General features: G+C 34.0%; 2 protein-coding genes and 1 long non-coding RNA gene across 3 annotated transcripts; 1 reads left to right on the forward strand and 2 right to left on the reverse strand.

Moving 5' to 3' along the window:
• Positions 1 to 791: 791 nt before the first annotated feature.
• Positions 792 to 4808, reverse strand: LOC145584666 (NADH dehydrogenase [ubiquinone] 1 alpha subcomplex subunit 6-like). The gene is made up of 2 exons (XM_081641481.1): positions 4521 to 4808; positions 792 to 1096 (listed from the first exon to the last, which is right to left on the reverse strand). The coding sequence occupies exons 1-2, from the start codon at positions 4728 to 4730 to the stop codon at positions 911 to 913; spliced, it is 396 nt and encodes a 131-aa protein (XP_081497607.1). The 5' UTR covers positions 4731 to 4808; the 3' UTR covers positions 792 to 910.
• Positions 4809 to 8719: 3911 nt separating this feature from the next.
• Positions 8720 to 14046, reverse strand: LOC145586078 (peptidyl-prolyl cis-trans isomerase CYP22-like). The gene is made up of 7 exons (XM_081642807.1): positions 13796 to 14046; positions 13112 to 13135; positions 12861 to 12948; positions 11692 to 11784; positions 10624 to 10656; positions 9782 to 9838; positions 8720 to 9103 (listed from the first exon to the last, which is right to left on the reverse strand). The coding sequence occupies exons 1-7, from the start codon at positions 13981 to 13983 to the stop codon at positions 8993 to 8995; spliced, it is 594 nt and encodes a 197-aa protein (XP_081498933.1). The 5' UTR covers positions 13984 to 14046; the 3' UTR covers positions 8720 to 8992.
• LOC145586079 (uncharacterized) lies at positions 14013 to 16011 on the forward strand. The gene is made up of 2 exons (XR_014100794.1): positions 14013 to 14474; positions 15461 to 16011. It is a non-coding gene; the product is annotated as an uncharacterized LOC145586079 (long non-coding RNA).
• The last annotated feature ends 1980 nt before the right edge of the window (positions 16012 to 17991 follow it).

Genomic DNA, 17991 nt, shown 5'->3' on the forward strand with positions numbered 1-17991 from the left:
GTACGTAGTAGTATTTCTTTCATATGTTCTGAATACTTTCATATTATTAGTCTAGTCTATGTAACCAACTTACTAGATCAACTTATTATATCAATTCTTTTTAAGTTGAAACCCATCACGAAAAGGAATTAAATTTGTGTCCTATGATTTTATGTCTTCTCCGTACTTCATTTATGTTGACACATTTATTTACATACGAGCATTATGTTTGTCAATGCATAAACTGACTACTGACCTATTGCTATCTTTAATCACTGATGAGACAAAATTAGAAAATTTTGATAAATCTAACTAGTACCCACGCCCACATAAAAATATTTTCTGAGGAATGAGTCAATGAGGAAAGTCCCTCCATCTCCCCAACCCCCCACCCAAAGTGATGGGGTGAATCCTCACAGCCCCCTTTCTTGTGATAGGGCCGGGGACCCTCCCCGTAGTTTACCATTTATTAAAAAAAATAAGAACATAAAAATATTTTCTTTTACATATAAATTAGTACATAATATGATCAAAGTGTATTGTGTATAAAGCCAAAACATAACTAAAAGAAATGGAGGTGGTATGAAAATGCTCTGTCAATCATGAGGTATAATTATTTCCACCACGCACTAACTTCTGTCTTACACTACTGTAATACTTGGTAGGTGCTTGATTTTTATCCAGAATCCAAGGTTTCAAAGAAAAAGGGGTAAAACAAAAATAATACTGGCAAAAAATTACACTTTCTTGTAATATTGATGCCATGATCATTTGAAGAAATGCAACTGAGATCAGGCATCTAATGCATAATACAAGGAGAGCCAAAAACAGAATTCGTATTCCCAGCAGTAACAAATTTTACTACAACATTGTTCTTATTTGGAATGTCCACAACTGGATGCATTCTTTAATGAGCAACGACAAAAATGGTTCAGAAGTAGTTACTTTTGTAGAAATTCTTGAGGAATGGGGAAAAACCTTGCTCTTTGGTACCCAATTCCTGAACAAGTCCATGGTGTCCCACGACATATTGGCCAATCATGTGATGACGCTGCTTTGAATGTTCAACAATGTTTTCCAGTTCCTCCATCCCTTTAAAGATTAACATGTCGATCACCTGCAGATATATGAAACTTGTAAGGTAGACAAAGCAGGTTTAAAACATGAAAGATATTTATCAGCCTTTCCATATAATACAGCTTGGGGTTTATTAGAAATACTCGTATGACTTTTAGCCAGCTTTTTGGTTGGTCTTTGGCTTTTAGCTTGTTAATTTGGTCAAATCAAAAAAATTAAGCTGGTAAGTGGCTTTTTCGATGGGTCAATCAACTACAATGAAACTCTGACTGGAGCAACTTATTCTCTTTGGATTTTAGTTGTTTGACATTTTTCATACAAAGTATATTGGAACAACTTATTCTTTGGTTTCATGTTGCTAGACCTATTTCACACGATGTATACTATATTTACTATTTTGCCCCAAAACTAGACATTTTTTATACTAATAGCTAACCACAGAAAAAAAATGGAAATTTGAACCAGCTCTAACAAAAGTCTACTACAGTTCATACAACCAAATTCTCCAGGGTAAAACATAGACTTCCAAGCCATTTTTCCATACTGCATATCGACAACTGGTTTTATCATAAATCTTTAGCGACAAGTCACTACTAGTTGACAGAAAAAACTAATAATACTAATTGGTCAAACAAGACAAAGATGCTTCCATTGTTGACATCCAAGGTATTTCTTCACTCACATTCAATTGCTTCACTTTTACGACAAATCAGCAAGAAAGCAGTAACCTCATCTGTTTGGCATATCTGTTGCCCAATCATAAAAAGCCATGCATCAATCTTTCTCATAACACGTAAACTCTTTCTCTACCCCTCATTCATAAAAAGCCATCGATCTAATCCAATGGCGTGATCAGACTGATAACACGTAAACTCTTTCTCTCCCACTCATACATAAAAAGCCATCAATCTCATCACTCTATCTCTAACTGAAAATATGACACAAGCGTGACCACATCCATATACTTGAGCGGTTGAGCCTATGTTCAATACCATTCTGATTCTATTCAAAAGCTTTACACCAGTGGCCTAACTTCAATCTTTCAGCTTTTTCAAGGGCAGGGTGGATGTCAAGACAGAAACGGAAATGGCTGATACTTTGGGAAAATAATAAAGTACTGAGAATGACATTAACGAAGGTTGAGTAAGATTAAAAAATTATCACAAAAAATTAATTGGAAGCTATGGCTTTGACAAAATCTTCAAGGTCTAGGTGAAAACCTGTAGAGGAAAGTTACTGTAGACAGGTTCAAGAGGCTTCCATAGTGAACAAGCACAAAGTGGTATTTTGTCATTGTTCCAAATTCCAATCATGCAAGGCTTTCAACTTAGGACTTTAGGAGAATATGCACTAGTAACAGTCTAATAGATATAAATATTAATATCAGGTCATATATGATAACGACATGAAGCTAAGTATCCAAGACTACAAAAACCAGGCAATGCAAACTTTCTTACTCAAGAAAAAATTTAATATGAGGATGACCAACTCTAGGTATTGATTGCATATGAAAATAAACTGACTATGGATGATATCGAGGAAAGGCCCCTTTTTCTGTTTTGGCCTAAAAAACCAGTGCCACTAGATTTTCTACAATGTGACAGAACTTATAACAAGGTTACCAATGTTGCCATTGAACTCAAATCAAAGCAATCACCACTGATGAAGTACTTTGTGATGTAAGCCCCTTTCAAAGCCTCAATTCACTAAAACAATAGATTTACCAGTTTGCTTACCAAATGGAGAGAAAATGCTGTCATATGCTTTAACACAAATCTTCATGCGCTTTAAATTCCTAATGGAAAACGCACGTGTTTTCGAACACCTTGTCCAAACTCAGATATAACACATAATCCTTCCTCCTTTTTTCCTCAGGAAATCCATATTGCGGTCATCCACTTGTACTAACCATAAGTGAACACAAGAACAGCCACAGACCCTCAGCTCTTTAGATATTACCAGATATTTTACAGCATCATAGCAAAGGTTCAAAATTCATCCTTCTTCAGCCTTAGAGAGAGCAACTTCACCTTACTAACCTTAAACTATGCAAATCTTGCCATACAAGCCAATGTGTTTGGGCCCCCACTTACATTGTGTATCACCTCAATGAAATCTCCTGAATTTATATTGTCAATTGTTCCCTTAAATAGACCCTAAGTCCAGGAAGGCAGGAAATGACCTTAAATTATAACTCAACCTAACCCATCTCAAAGTCCTTAAAATTACCTATTCAAAATTGGGATAATTCCACTCAAGTAGTGTCAGAGTCACTCAAATCACACAACCATCAAGTTGTGACGCTTCCAAGGATAATTCCCCCTCTAGATCATTAACGTTCCTCCTCAATTAGTAACGAAGTTGGCCATGAAGAAACAAAGCATCAAACCACGAGATAAGGGCGTTGGTCTGTTATAGGAATTAAGTGCCTGAAAGTTTAGCTTCAATAGTTCAATGATATGACTTCCCAGTCGGCCAGTCCCCATGCCAAAGTTCTTAGAAAGCAATCTATTATATGTATTTGGTAGAGTAGTTGCTAATATCAACAATCCCCATATCATAATAATTCTCTATAGTTGCATTAAGAAAAAAAATATATAAATAGAGAAAAGGGCTACAAAAGCACAAGGTTCACAAATAAAAAAAATTACAATACAAGTGTCTTGTCAGTTGTCACCTGATGCTTAAGAGTTGTAGGCCTGAATCACCTGAAAAATTGCTATTTCAAAAGGCTAAAAGCAAAAGAGAAGGAAATTCTAAATTCTAATCATTAAGGTGGAAACACTATATGCACCTCTAAACACTACTTTTGAGGAGTATATATTGATGCAGCTCTCTAAATTAAGTTTTTCAGATATGCAGCATTTAAAACCCGGAGAAAAAGCTTAAATTGACCTCAATTGTCATTGCCTTAAAAGTGATTGAATGGAAGAATTTTTTAAATTTTCATTAACGCCTAACAAGCCACAACTTACTTCGACGTTTTCCATTTCCACAAGCTATTTGGTTATACAATCATCCCTAATAGGTAACAAACAATCTTCAAAAATAGAAATCATAACTTATAAGCATTTGCAAAAGATGAAACTGCCAACATTTTGCAGCAAAACACTATATCCAAAAGATGGCAAAACACAAGCCTCTAATTGGTTAATTTCAATCCCTAAATACATACGAGTATTTTAAAAGACGTATACTTCAGGAAATCATTCAATCTTCCAACATCTTAAGAGCATTCCAATCCCATTAACTAATCACATTTGACCACACTCAATCCCTAAAATTGAAATCACTAGCAAACAACCAATGTCAATTCTTTCACTAACCCAAAACCCCTAAAAACACGAGAATCTTCAAACAATCAAACAAAACAGCACAATCAATGTAACAAACGATACAATAACATCAAAATAAACCCTAATTACACAAAAACGAAGATGAAAATCAAATAATTGAAAAATAACCTTAGGATCTTTGACATGAGAATTCTTTCGGATCTGAGACGCAATGGTGGAGCGAAGCTGAGAGATGGTGGCGACATCATCGAGATTGTAGATATCCATGACAGTAGGAAGTGCTCGGCAGGCTAATTTGAAGAAGTCGAACACTCTTTTACGTGCTTCTTCGAGATTGGCTGAGTTTGGGGGTACCTTTGCTCTCCAAATCGCCGCCATTTTTGGAGCTCGAAAACAACAATGTCGGAGGAGAGAGAAGAAGATGAAGAATTGTGAGAGTTTCAGATTCTGGGTCTCTCTCTTCCTAATTACTATAGTGTTCTATTCAGAAGTATACGACGTCGTTTGATCATTAATTTCATGGGTACGACAACGTTTACTCAGAATTGATTATTTATATTGTTTTATTTAATTTGTAAGGATTTCAAATTTTGTCCATGAATTTTGATTAATCACATTTTTCATCTTTCAGAATAATTCAATTAAAATGAAATTTGTTGTAAATTGAAATGCATAAAATGGATAAAATACGTTTGTCGTCTAAAAGTCTAACACTCTAACCTTCGTCGTTCAATACCTTATGCTTGATTTCGCCGCAAAATAATTGACATATTTGAACTTTAACCATCTTTTATTATTATTATATATATTATATAAAACAAAATGTTAATATGGAGTAAGTAAGTTGTTAGATTTATCTTAATGTATGTTATTGGATTATAATTTTATGAAAAATTAGCTGAAAATAATCTCAACTATTCACGGTGGGTGTAAAATAATACGACCTCAATTATTTGCTTTCAGCAGTACCACCTTTTATAGTATATGTGCAAAACGGTATGCTAGCCATTGGAGAAGGTATTTCGTGGAATATTTCGTCTATATTTATTATTATATTATTTTTATACTCCGTATTAATTATAAATTTTGTTTCAAAATACATACTCCATTTTTATTCACAATATCACACTACTTTGACATGACACATACTTTAAGAGAGATATTAGACTAGATAAACCGTCAAATTAATTAACAATTTTTTACCACCATTAAGAAGAAAGTGTTATGTCAAAAAAGCGTTAAATTACTACGATTTAAATCTATAGCATAATTTGTTCGCTTACGTAATCTAATCACTTTTTTAAAATAGCAATGTATTTAAATACCCTATTTACTTTTGTTTGATAGTAGAATTTTTTGTTTTCTTTACAGAAATTAATTTACTAGCCTAACAATGGGGTAGGCATGAAATTATTAACATAAAATGTATTTTTAAAAAAAATTATAATAAAAAAATTTAATAATGGATGTGGACGGAATATTTCTTAAAATGCCTTTTTCGGTGGCTGACGTACCATTTTGCACATATAGTACAAAAGGTTGTACTGCTAATAGCAAATAGTTGAGGTTTTATTATTTTGCATACACCGTTAATAGTTGTGATTATTTTAAGCCAATTTTCCTAATTTTATAAAGTACTAGATGAAAGCCCGATGCACGGTTTTTTATACATAAATCTTAAGAAAAGATATTTTCCTATATGCTCTAAGTTTTTATTTTTTTATTTTTTTATTTTACTATTTAATAACTTTAGAAAAAAAAAACTTTTGATATAATTTTTAATGCAACTTTCTAATTTATTGTTGTTTTGTATTTTATTCGTTGTTGTTAGTTACTTCGTATATGACAATAATATTATTAGGATAAAATATTTAATGTGAAAAAATAATATTTTTTTATTTTTAAAATAATTTAAATTATAAATCATTATTCGTTCTTTTTTTACATTTGAAATTAAACTCTCAAAGTTATACATCGTATATCATTTCATATATTTCTTGTGATCTCTTGATCTAAGCTTATTAATCGGATATTAATTTTATAAGATAATTTTTATTTTTTTTAATAATTGAAATCCTAATATCCCACAATTTTTTATACATAAAATCACACAAAAAATAATTTTTGTAATTAGATCATTCCCATAATATTTTTGATTAATTTGCTACTATTTGTTAAGCATAATTTTTTTTATTAATTTTATGCAATTAAAAAAATATACTTAGTACATAAATATATGCAACAAAACATGTATATTATTATCTTCCAATTCGATAGAATCACCAACTTTGTTCACACCCATATCTCTTCAATCTAATAAAAGTGATAGGCTTTGATTAAATTAGATTTGTATGTAAAAACAAAATTAAGTAAACAAACATAAACCTATAATCATTAAGTATCCCAAATAACCACAATGTAAGCAATAATCACAAATATACATTTAAATACGAATTTTAAAAATTAAGCTAAGAATTACCCAGCTATTGATGACCTAATAAAACTAACACAATATTACTGACACAAAATTCGCTTGATTATTTTGTTGGTGTCGTATAATGTGTCAATTTATAATGGTAATTTAATTATAATTAAGGAATAATTTTTATTTTTTATCATAAACCCTATCAAAATTTATAGACATATAAATTTTATATCTGAAGATGCTCTTTTAAAAGATAATTTTTAGTTTTTTAAATAAATTAAATAAATTAAATCCTAATAAATCATTATTCGTTGTTTTAACTTACGTGGCAAAATTCTTAAATCTCATTCGTCACTTTTGTTTAGGTGGCAAGTGGATTTTTTAATTCTAAAATAAAATAGAAATCTAATTTTTAATTGGTCGAAAATATACCTTTGTTTATGTGGCGTGCCGAATGCTTCCGAAAAATGCCTACTTTATTTATATACTACCTCCGTTAACAATTATTTGCAACGAAAGGGACATGTGCGGACTCCTGGGCAAAAGTTTTAAAACATGATTATTGAAATATAAGGGTAGTACTTAAGTATTAATCTAATTTTTAAAAAACCACAATTAACCAAAATCAATAAACCACCAAACTCGAAACCCAAATTCACCACCACCACTGAAACCCAGAACCCACCAAAAACCACCACCACCGAAACCAGAACCCGCCGAAAACTACCACCACCGACACCCAGAACCCACCGAAAACCACCACCAACAAACCTACTGAAACAACCACCACCGAATACCACCAACACCCAGAAAACCACCATCAAAACCCATTGAAAACCACCAAAATCCACTAAATACCACCACTGAAAACCACCACTATAACCTATCGAAAACAACCACCAAACCCACTGAAAACAACCACCAAAACCACGAAATCCTCAATCGAACCACCCCCTTCCCCCCACGAATTGAATTAATCCCAACCACCACCGCCACGAATTGAATTAATCCCAACTACCACCATAAAACCCAACACCTCCTAGACCACCCACAACACCCACGAAACCTTGAACACCACCTAGACCCTCGACACTTAGATCCACCCACGAAACCCACAAAACCTTGACCACCATATCCATGATACTCGTGCCGCCCAAAACCACCTCCAATTTTAGATCTCCATGGAAGATGGGGATGATGAAGGAGGAGTGAGATTTTGATGGTGGAGGAGAGAGATTTTGATGATGAAGGAGGAAAGAGAAATTTTGTTGATGAACCACGAAGGGGGAGTGAGATTTTGATGAATATGATGATGAATGAGGAGTGAGAAATGTGATGAACTAGATGAATGTTGAGAGGTTTGGTTTTTTTACAGATTTGATTTTTTTTCTTTAGAAGATTAGATGATTTAAGTTAGGGTTATAATAGAGTATAGTTAGTGAAATAATTAAAGGAGTAAGTTGGTTAAGTGAGGGCAGTTTGGTCATTTCAAACAAAAAAACTTACCAAAATAGGAAAAAAATCAGTTTGTTGCACATAATAGATAGCACCTGTTTTTGGCAAATGTTGCACATAACTGTTAACGGAGGTAGTATATATTAGATTAGATTACAGTAGTAATTTTCTATTAACTTTGACCATCTATTATTGCAATTACCGTATTTTAAAATGCTCACTCATGTCAATATAAATGTCCCTTCCAAAATTTTCCAAGAGCACAGCAGGTCTTTGGTTCACAGTTGTTACAGTTCCCGGTACAGCAATTCTGTAATATTGACACAGCTGAAATCAGGAGGCCATGGCTGAAACAAGCACAATGTGAGACATAGCATTATGAAGCTTCTATCATTCTATGCTTGCTTCTTTTGGAAGAAATAAAAAACTCTATAATATTGCTTTTTTTTTTTTTTTTCTTTTTCTTTTTCTGCAAGATCGCAAGAACTACAAAACATAACTTTTAGCATTATTTCTTATGCAGCTCAGCAAGTATATTCAATGTCCTTCCTGGGAAGTTTTTAATGTTTTACATCAAAGATTAGCAAAGAGTGACCCTAATCCTGACAGAAAATCGAAGCTTGCAGGGGTAATATTGATACTCCCATAGTCCCATGTTGATTGATCCTAAACATTGTCAACTTGGGTAGTTTTCCATTCTTATATGAACATAAGTATCCAGGTCAGCAGATTACAATAGCCAGCATATAACTCCAATGCTCTACATTTCTCCACATTCAGCGATAGCACATGGAAGTTTAGGACGATTGTTTGGTCCAGTGGCAACATTCTCAATTTTCCTGACAACCAAAAGGCCATCTCCTAGCACTCTCTGCAAGGGAGTCATACAGTAAGTCAACAAAACAATTCAGAAAAGGATCTAAAGGAAACAATAGAGTTGAAATTTCAAAACATTCCAGTCAGAAGTTATTTTAAAAACATAAATCACTGCTTGTTCCCTTGCATTTAGCGAATAAGAAAAAAAGAAGGGGAAGGGATGAAAGGTAAAGGGACACTACTTAGAGAGATCAAGACTTTTAAAACTAGGAGGCCAAGCTTTTGGACATTCATAAAAGAAAACATACAGTACAAAGTAGTATGTTTCTAAAATCACTTGAAATTCCACAAGAGAACATGTGAAAACCGCTACTTGAGCTCTAAGCTTTAAATGCATCACCATGAAAAATTATCATACCGATGGACACAATTTAATGGTCACCGATTGAATTAAGCCCACAGATGACATCTGAAGTTCAACCGAGTTAAAAAAATTTAACAAACATGTACAAACACAAAAGGTTTCATCTTCTCTTGCTTCTGGCAAACTTAATTCAGCTTAAAGCAGCATGCAGGCTGACTGGAAAATTGATAATTCAAATTTGAGATATCAGTTATAACTTTTAATTTTGTTGACTGAAACACCAATGTACCATACTGCCATGAACACCGATTTACACGCATACAAAGAAAGGTTGAGGGCTTAGGCTTTTAAGGAGAGCAGGAAACTTACCCCAAAAACCACATGCTTATTGTCAAGCCAATCACATTTTGCGCAGGTCACGAAGAACTGCAACAACACAAAAAAAAAAAAAAAAATCCATATCAGTTCAACTGCTGAGAGAGAGAGAGAGAGAGAGAGAGAGAGAGAGAGAGAGAGAGAGAGAGAGAGAGAGAGAGAGAGGGGGGGGGGGGGGGAGGATTATTCAAGGATGTCAGGATATGAATGTGAGCCTTCAAGAAAAATATGCTCATTACTATTACAGGATCTTGACTAGAAATAATTAACCAGATCAATGAGAAATAGAGCAAGGTGTCTAATAGAAATCCTCCATGGCTCACCGCAGAGAGGGGAAAATATGGTCAAAATTGAGATACTCCAGTAGTGCTACTGGGTAATGAAAACAACTGTCCTCGTCAATCATAGATCAGCTTATCTAAAAGTCAAACCCAACTGATCCTAGTTATCCCTTACCCTTTTATCAAACATTTGGATGATTCAATGTATCTAAAATCTTTATCTTATGTCCTGTAAATGACTGGGAATTCAAGGGTTTATAGAAGTAATCTAATGTGAAATACAGTTACAAGAACCAGGCCATCTTTCAGTTTATCCAACAACATAATTACAGTAGCCAATATCTAGTGGTCGCCGGCAAAAGTTGTCCATTATTAAGAAAAACATAGAAATGACTCATCAAAGATAGCTATGGCCCATGGACAGAATAATTTTAAAAATAAAGGAACCTTTATATTCCTCGCTCATATTCGCATACAAGTATACAACTCCATGAGAGGCATTTAGTATATATATAACAAAGAGTACAGCAGAAAGAAAGGGTACAGAAATATTACCTGGCATCCATTAGTATTCGGTCCACTATTAGCCTGTAGCCAAGGTAAAACAAACAATCAATTGAAATACAAATTTGAGTATATCAGTGATATAGAATGTAGTAAACACTAAACAGGTAAGAGCCAGATTGTCAACAAGGAATCAAGGATGTTATCTGCCTTAGAATCAATGATAAAGGATGCGATTCCTGACAAATCCCAAAAAAAAAAAAAAAAAAAAAAAATCTCACACACACACATTCAGCAACATGACAATGGAGTTATATACAGATGAGGCGCACTTAAGAAGACCATATTCTTCCCCATCTAAACTTGTCGTTACAAGAAGAAAGTGAAAAGCCTCGCCTCATATTATTGCATATCTAGTTGAAAAGGCTCACTATTCGTTTAGGGACATTCCATAAAACATACAGCAGAGGAGGTTCCATCTACATATAAAGGTCAACCCGAGAGTATAAGACCAGGATGTTTAAATCCCTAGATAGCACCACAACCAATTCACACCAAGACAACAGCACATTCCCCACCTCCTTCACCTCCAAAAAAGAATAATAATCAGTTTGTCTCCGCCCTCCCCTCCCCTGATTCCAAAACTCATAGATCAGCAAGAAGTTAATTAATCACTGCTACAAGTCTCAAAACATCTCCTACTAATTTCTGTATGCAGTGTCTTGCAATGAATTTGAAATGGTTTTATTTAGCCACATCACCCATTTATTCCCAGTCATACCTTTCTAAAGTAATAGTATTTTGTAACATAACCCATGTGAAGTGGAGTTGTGGAGAACCATAATTTGAAATAAAAAATATGAATTGAAACACACCATGAGCTTACCAACAAAAAATAATAATTTCATGCAGATAACCAAGTGAAACTAAGACAATTACTAGTATACATGAAAGATAGGCTTGACTAGCAAGGAGCTAGGAGAAATCCATAATAAAATGCATATCATTGTATGAGAGAGAATTAGAGCCCATCTAAAGATACATTCGATATTCTTTTAACGATTGTAATTGAGAAAGAAAAGAATTCAAAAGCTTAAAAGAAGGAAAGAAGAATAATAGCATTGACAACAAACCAGGGCCAGTGTGTTTTGCAATGAAATTTTCATCCTCAAACTTGGTCCCATAGATGGAAACACATCCACTACCATCGCCCTAGGAGAAATCAGTAACGTCAAAACCTTACCAGAAGAGAAAAAGAAAGATGCTATACACTACAATACAACAAAGAAACTTCACAAGATTTAAAGGAGACATATAGTCAAAGAAGAGCAAGCACACCATTCTGCAATAGATATAGTCTCTCATTCAAAAGAAAACTTTAGCAAATAACAGACATATGCCATGCTAGTTTCAATATCATTGCACAGAGATGGTATGCAAGTCCAAGTTATCCAATAACTGGTATCTAATAATTTGAATCTAGCGGCCAAAAACATCATATTAAAAAATATGCTAAATTTAGAGGACTGTAAATGGGCTTAAAAAACAAATGCGACTTGCAAGCCTAATTATTCCTCACATAGGAAGTTTAAAGCACAATAAACTACACAAATACAGTGTAAACCATTTTGTCTTTCATTGTGGACAAAAACAATTTTTGTCCATTATAGGAACAAGACCTCTGCCTGACCCGGTATGCCAGTTCACTACAAAAGAAAATGACAGCAGATCATTCTGGTTTCATGTGAATGCATATCATAAAGAACAAACAATATTCATTAGTTATCTCCTCGTATGATAAGGCACAATCAGAAGGGACAACCTTTAGATTTTGGTTTGTGCAACTGTAGGTTAGGTATTCAATGGAGGAGATTAAGGAGGACTCATGACCATTATATAACTTACTACTTGAATTAGAAAATTTTCTTTTAAGCATAAGAAAGTTATAAGAAGACCAAATATAAGAAATAACAGTTCTTACTCAGCCAGAAAGGTAGAAAGCAACATTTTCTTGGGTAAAAACACTTGATCTCTTAAGATATTTGTTTTCCAGTATCACACATTCTGTAATCTAGCATCAACATTAATGTTCCTTCATACTCAAATTACACACTATCACAGGGTTATTATCCTTTTAATTTACATACGATAGAAGTCATTAGCCACATTTCTAATTTCTTTAATTCCCCCACTCATCTTTGTGTGTGTGTGTGTGCCTTTTGGAAGAGGGGAGATGGTAGGATACCGCATCGAAAGCAATGCTTTAATGAACCAAGAAGCTGAAATACCTTAAGAAAATCACCAGCTTGAATCATAAAATCCTTAATCACTCTGTGGAACTGACATCCCTTATAACCAACCGGCAATCCATTTTTCCTACCAACTCAAACAGACAATGCAAGCAGATTTAATCAGAGCAGAAAGCATACGAAATGGAGCAATTAAATGTAATTTTCAAAGGCTGCACCCCTGCAGTACCCACAACCCCTTAAAACAGGCCCAAAATTAACAAGCATTGATTTAATCCATAAGAACATACCTGTATTCGCCGGTACAAAACTGCCTGTAAATCAAGGAATGAACAATGATCAGAGAAGTCACACCAAAATAACTAAATAAGTATCACAAAATTATGATAATACGTAAACAATGATATTAAGGGGGTGTTTGGTATGGCATTTTTCAATCAAAGAAACGTATTCATGTAACAGTTGTTGTTACTTGCTGTTTGGTTTGTGATGTGGGGAAACAAATACCATTACTTTGTGGTAACAGATCACTCCAATTCGTTTCCGCTCAAACACCCAAGGAAACAATTACCGTTTCCAACAAAGCTAGCTCTCCTACTTCAATAAATAAATAATAATAATACCAAACAATAAATAAAAGTAACACTTTTGATTACCGTTTCCCCTTCTTATCAAAATTCTTTCCATTCCGTTTCCATATTTCTTACCAAACACCCCCTAAATGTTTAATAATTTAACTGTTAGGTCTTTGTTCATAGCCAAGTAGTTCAACTTTACAAGAGAAAGAGTTTATCGCAAAAATCCAAGGTTTTCAAGCTTGCTTATCTAGTCTATGCAACGAAAACTTCACAAATTGATAAAAATTAGCAATTGAAAAGCACAAAATACCACAATCAATAAATTCAAAAATTACAAAAACAGCAAAAAAGAAGATAATTAGAACTAAAATCATAAAACTGCAAAAGATGGGTAACCTAAAATTCTCAGCAGTTTTAGGGCAAATATCAGCGAAAAGCTCCATTTTGATGCGACCAGCAGGAATAGAACCAATGGTAATGTCGAAGAAGACGATGGGATTTTTGGGATTGGGAGGTCGTTGATGCCATTCCACCACCGTTGCTGCGGCGTTGTTGTTGGGTGCTGCTGTTACTGTCGCCGCCATTTTCGTGTTTCTCAGAACTTCAATGGAAAACCCCAGATAAACCCAGGAAATGATTTTTTTTTCTTCTTTATGCAAACGAGGGGCTTTTTTTCTTTTACCTTGGTTGCGTGAGAAAATTTTTCAAACTGAACCTCTTTTCTTCTGCTTTATTTGATCTCCTTCCGTTCTTTATAAATCGTACAGTTATGATTTCACGTTTGTTAATGTAGATTTTGTGCCGTTGGCATCATTGCTGATTTTAGTTTTTTTTACCCCCAAAATAAAATAAAACGGTATTTGGTAAAATAGCTTAAATATACAATCTTACACATGTAAAAACTAAAACAGACAATCCTAAAACACCTTAAAGCAGTTTTTTTTTTTTTTTTTTTTTTTTTTGTGAAAAAACCTATCAAAGCATATCATTGATTGAATCTCCTTTAAATTCAATATCTCATCTTTCTTCCTCAAACCCTAATCATTCTCAAGATTCAAGGAGCAAGCAATTACAGGTGTGGAGCGATCTCCTCTCTCTTTTCTTTTGATTTCATTCGTAATCACCACATTTCTCCCTATTGTTTTATCTTAATCTATAAATTTATCAATGCTTTTGTTGTTAAATTTGGTTGTATTTAGTTTCTTTGATCAAAATTGGTGATCTTTGTTCTTTATTTTTCTGAATTTTGATCATTCTTTGTCTAATTTGTATATAATTTATCATTTGGGGATTTTTTTTTTCCTGAAATAATACGAGTGTTGATTATAACATAGCTACCACTAGTCGGAGTTGGGGGGCATGTGATTGACCCATTGATTGGAACAACGGGGGAATGAATAGAGGAGCTTGCGAGGTGCCAGGTAGTTGATTCAAAGAAGGAAGTCTTTGCTAATTATTTGATAATTTGTGTGCATCATTTTTAATATTTTGGGAATTTGTTGTTCAGGAAGTAGGAAGTATGAATTTTATGCTTGTAATGTAATCAATGAAAATTTGGGATGAATTTAGAAGCTTTGTGTCTTGATTGTGGAGTAGTGATGGCTTGTGGACTTGTGGTTGTTAAGAAGTTATATTGTTGTCTATGTGTGCAAGCTATAACTGGAATTGTTACATTTATGTTGTGTCTTGCTTATTTACATAAGAATTACGAGTAGTTCTTTTAATTGAAGCTTAAGAGATTGTAAGTGGAGTTGTGTGATAACTCACTGAGTTGGGTACACGTACACCCGGGTCTAAATCAGATTCCTTGCTCTCAAGAAGACTTGTTTATGGAGTTGAATCAATGGATGACGGGCGTGTATTTGTTGAGTTAAACTTTTGAACATGTGCTTATTGTTTGGTGACATCAATGGATGCATATGACTGATAGGATAAGTTTATTAGGCTTTACTGAACGTTGTGAGAAATTTAAGCCTAGTGTATTTTGCTTAGAGTACTAGTGTGGATTGCTGTATTTTACACCCCTTTCTTATTTAGTGGAGGAATTTTGATTATTCACAGTTTTTCATGTTATGTCAACTCCTTTTGAAGATTGAAAGATAAACTGGGATGGGAAGTAGCGGTGGCAAGGGAGAGCAAGGAAAATATTTGCTACAAGCTAAGTGTGGAGCAAGCCGAATAGGTATGCAGTCTGGTGGGCAATTAAATAGAACATCAACCTATATAAGAATATCATAATCAAATCAGAGTGAGAATGTAGTGAAAGTGCTAAACTCGCCGAAAACGTAGTTGATGGAGCTGCTGAATGTGGTCATGGATATCTTAGATATGATAAGAGGCTTAGATTATTTTATTTGCATAAAGGTACAAAGAGAATTGTGTTGTTTGGATCAAGTTGGAGTTTTATTTGTGATTGATCGTTCATTTGGCCCTTTGGCTATATATGCAATCAATAACAATGGATCCAAGGACTTAGTGACTCCTTCTATAAGTCAACAAGAACTTCAAAGAATGGCTCGGTTTTGAGATTGTTTGGCAAAACGATTGTGGGAAAGACAAAATTCATAATGAAAGTTATCAACGAGAAATAAATATCACATTGCGTTTGACTATTTTATTGTTACTTTTTTTTTTTTCCTGTAGTTGCTCCTTTAAACTTTGTTATAACTTTATTCAATCAAAATAAATTCATTATTGAAATATGTATAGTTTTCTTTTTGTGGACATAAATAAGTAGCTATTAAAAACTTAAAAATAAAGAAATAATTATAGGTAGTATAAGAGTTGATTAAAGCTGGAATCTATAAGTGATTTGGTAGTATGAGTGTTGATTGTAAATTCAAAACTAGAAAACAGTTTTTACAAATAAAGAATCAAAAACTGAAATCAGTTTTCAGTTTTGAAAAAACAAAAAAACTGAAATATGATAACGCTGCCATACGAATTGAACCCTAAATGATCTGTTTTGAGAATTTTTTTTATTTGTAAACAACTACTCATTAAATGCATTCCTTCCGTTTTTAAATAATTGCTACAATTTTTTTTCCGGGTGTTTTTAAACACTTTCTCCATTTCTTTATTTGGAAAGTTTTTATAGTATTTAATTCAATTCTCTCACCTAGTGGACCCAACATAAATCGAGTTATATACACTACTAGGTACTGAACTTTGCAAAATGTATCAGGCAAGGTACTGAACTTGCAATTGTATCAGGCAAGGTACTGAACTTTAGAACGTACAACAACCGGTTTACCAATAAAAAAAGAAGGAAACCTTAAAATTCTGACAAAATTTAATGAAGGTACTAAACTTTGGCTATTTTTCAAAAAACAACTAGCCGTTACAGTTTAAACAAAAACTTGAGAGTCTATAAATATTTGGCTCCATATTTTGCCATTCAACAACAACAGAATCACATCAGCTGCATTCAAAAAATTGTGTACATTTTAATTAGTGGACAAAAAAAAATTGCAATTTAATTTTACAAAAATAAGGGATGTCTAGGAGCAGTTCTGGGGTGAGTGCAGGTTCAAAGAGATGCAACTGTAGGCTGTTAGTGTCCAAGAGTAGGGCATGGACAAAGGATAATCATGGTAGGAGGTTCCTTGCTTGCCCTGATTATGATGCAGACACAGGAAGAAGGGGCAACAAGTACTTCAAGTGGGTGGATCAGGAGGATCCAACTACTTGGCAGACAGAGGTAATTATAGGGTTAATGCAAGAGAAATAGGAGTTGAATTCTGAATTGCTGAGTATGAGGAAGGAACTGAGACAATGTAAGTAGCATGTTAGGAAAATAGAGAGTGAGTACCTGCTGTTGAAGCTGAGAAGGGCTGCTACACGAACCTAGGGGTTAACTGTGATTTGTGGAAAGTGGTTGTTCTTTTGTGTGTAGGGCTTTGTTGGTATATGTTTATGATGTAATGTATTGACAATAATCTATGTAATGTACGTAGATCAGGTTTACCTTAGTGCTTGCCTGTTCTCTTAGATCTTGCTAGGTCTTGTAATCACATTATGTAATGACTTGCTTGATTAATGAATGGAAATGAATTTGAAGTAATGAATTGAATATGTATTTGCATAACTTGGAATACCTGTAGTGATTGACTATAAATAACAGTTGATTAGGTTTGTTGGCTTGGTAGTGGATACTCTTGACCGAAAGAGTACACAGTTTGATCTCCCTCATGGTCATTGTAAAATGCTCTCTGCACTTGTTGCCTTGGTGGAGCAGCCTGTGTAGATGGTGGAAGTTGTGCCCGAAAATTTGCAGGTTTTAAAAATAAAAGTGTTAATGACCTATTATCAATAAATTGAACAATTTACAAATTGATAGAATAGTGTACTTATAGTAGCAACTCTTTGATATCCATTGGGGTAAGTGTACACCCTAACCCCTCTCATGTGCATTGGAACTGTAGGAGTTGTAGTTGGTTCTTGATCTACAACATTTGGGTGGTTATTACTGTAACCCGCTCCCTTTCTTGACTAGAATTTTTGTAACCTCTTTTGTTATGGCCTGTGACACTACACAAGCTGCATCTCATAGCTGTTCCAGTCTTTCTCAACCCGTGAGTTGCTGTTACTTC

This window comes from Chenopodium album, chromosome 16, assembly GCF_948465745.1.
Source record: "Chenopodium album chromosome 16, dcCheAlbu1.1, whole genome shotgun sequence".
NCBI classification, from domain to species: domain Eukaryota; kingdom Viridiplantae; phylum Streptophyta; class Magnoliopsida; order Caryophyllales; family Amaranthaceae; genus Chenopodium; species Chenopodium album.

Coding starts and splice junctions, on each gene's coding strand:
- LOC145584666 (XM_081641481.1), bottom strand. CDS start 4,730: ATGGCGGCGATTTGGAGAGCAAAGGTACCCCCAAACTCAGCCAATCTC. Junction 1,097..4,520: donor CTCATGTCAAAGATCCTAAG/GTTATTTTTCAA, acceptor ATATATCTGCAG/GTGATCGACATGTTAATCTT.
- LOC145586078 (XM_081642807.1), bottom strand. CDS start 13,983: ATGGCGGCGACAGTAACAGCAGCACCCAACAACAACGCCGCAGCAACG. Junction 11,785..12,860: donor AAGCTGGTGATTTTCTTAAG/GTATTTCAGCTT, acceptor GATTTCTCCTAG/GGCGATGGTAGTGGATGTGT. Junction 9,104..9,781: donor ATAAGCATGTGGTTTTTGGG/GTAAGTTTCCTG, acceptor ACTCCCTTGCAG/AGAGTGCTAGGAGATGGCCT.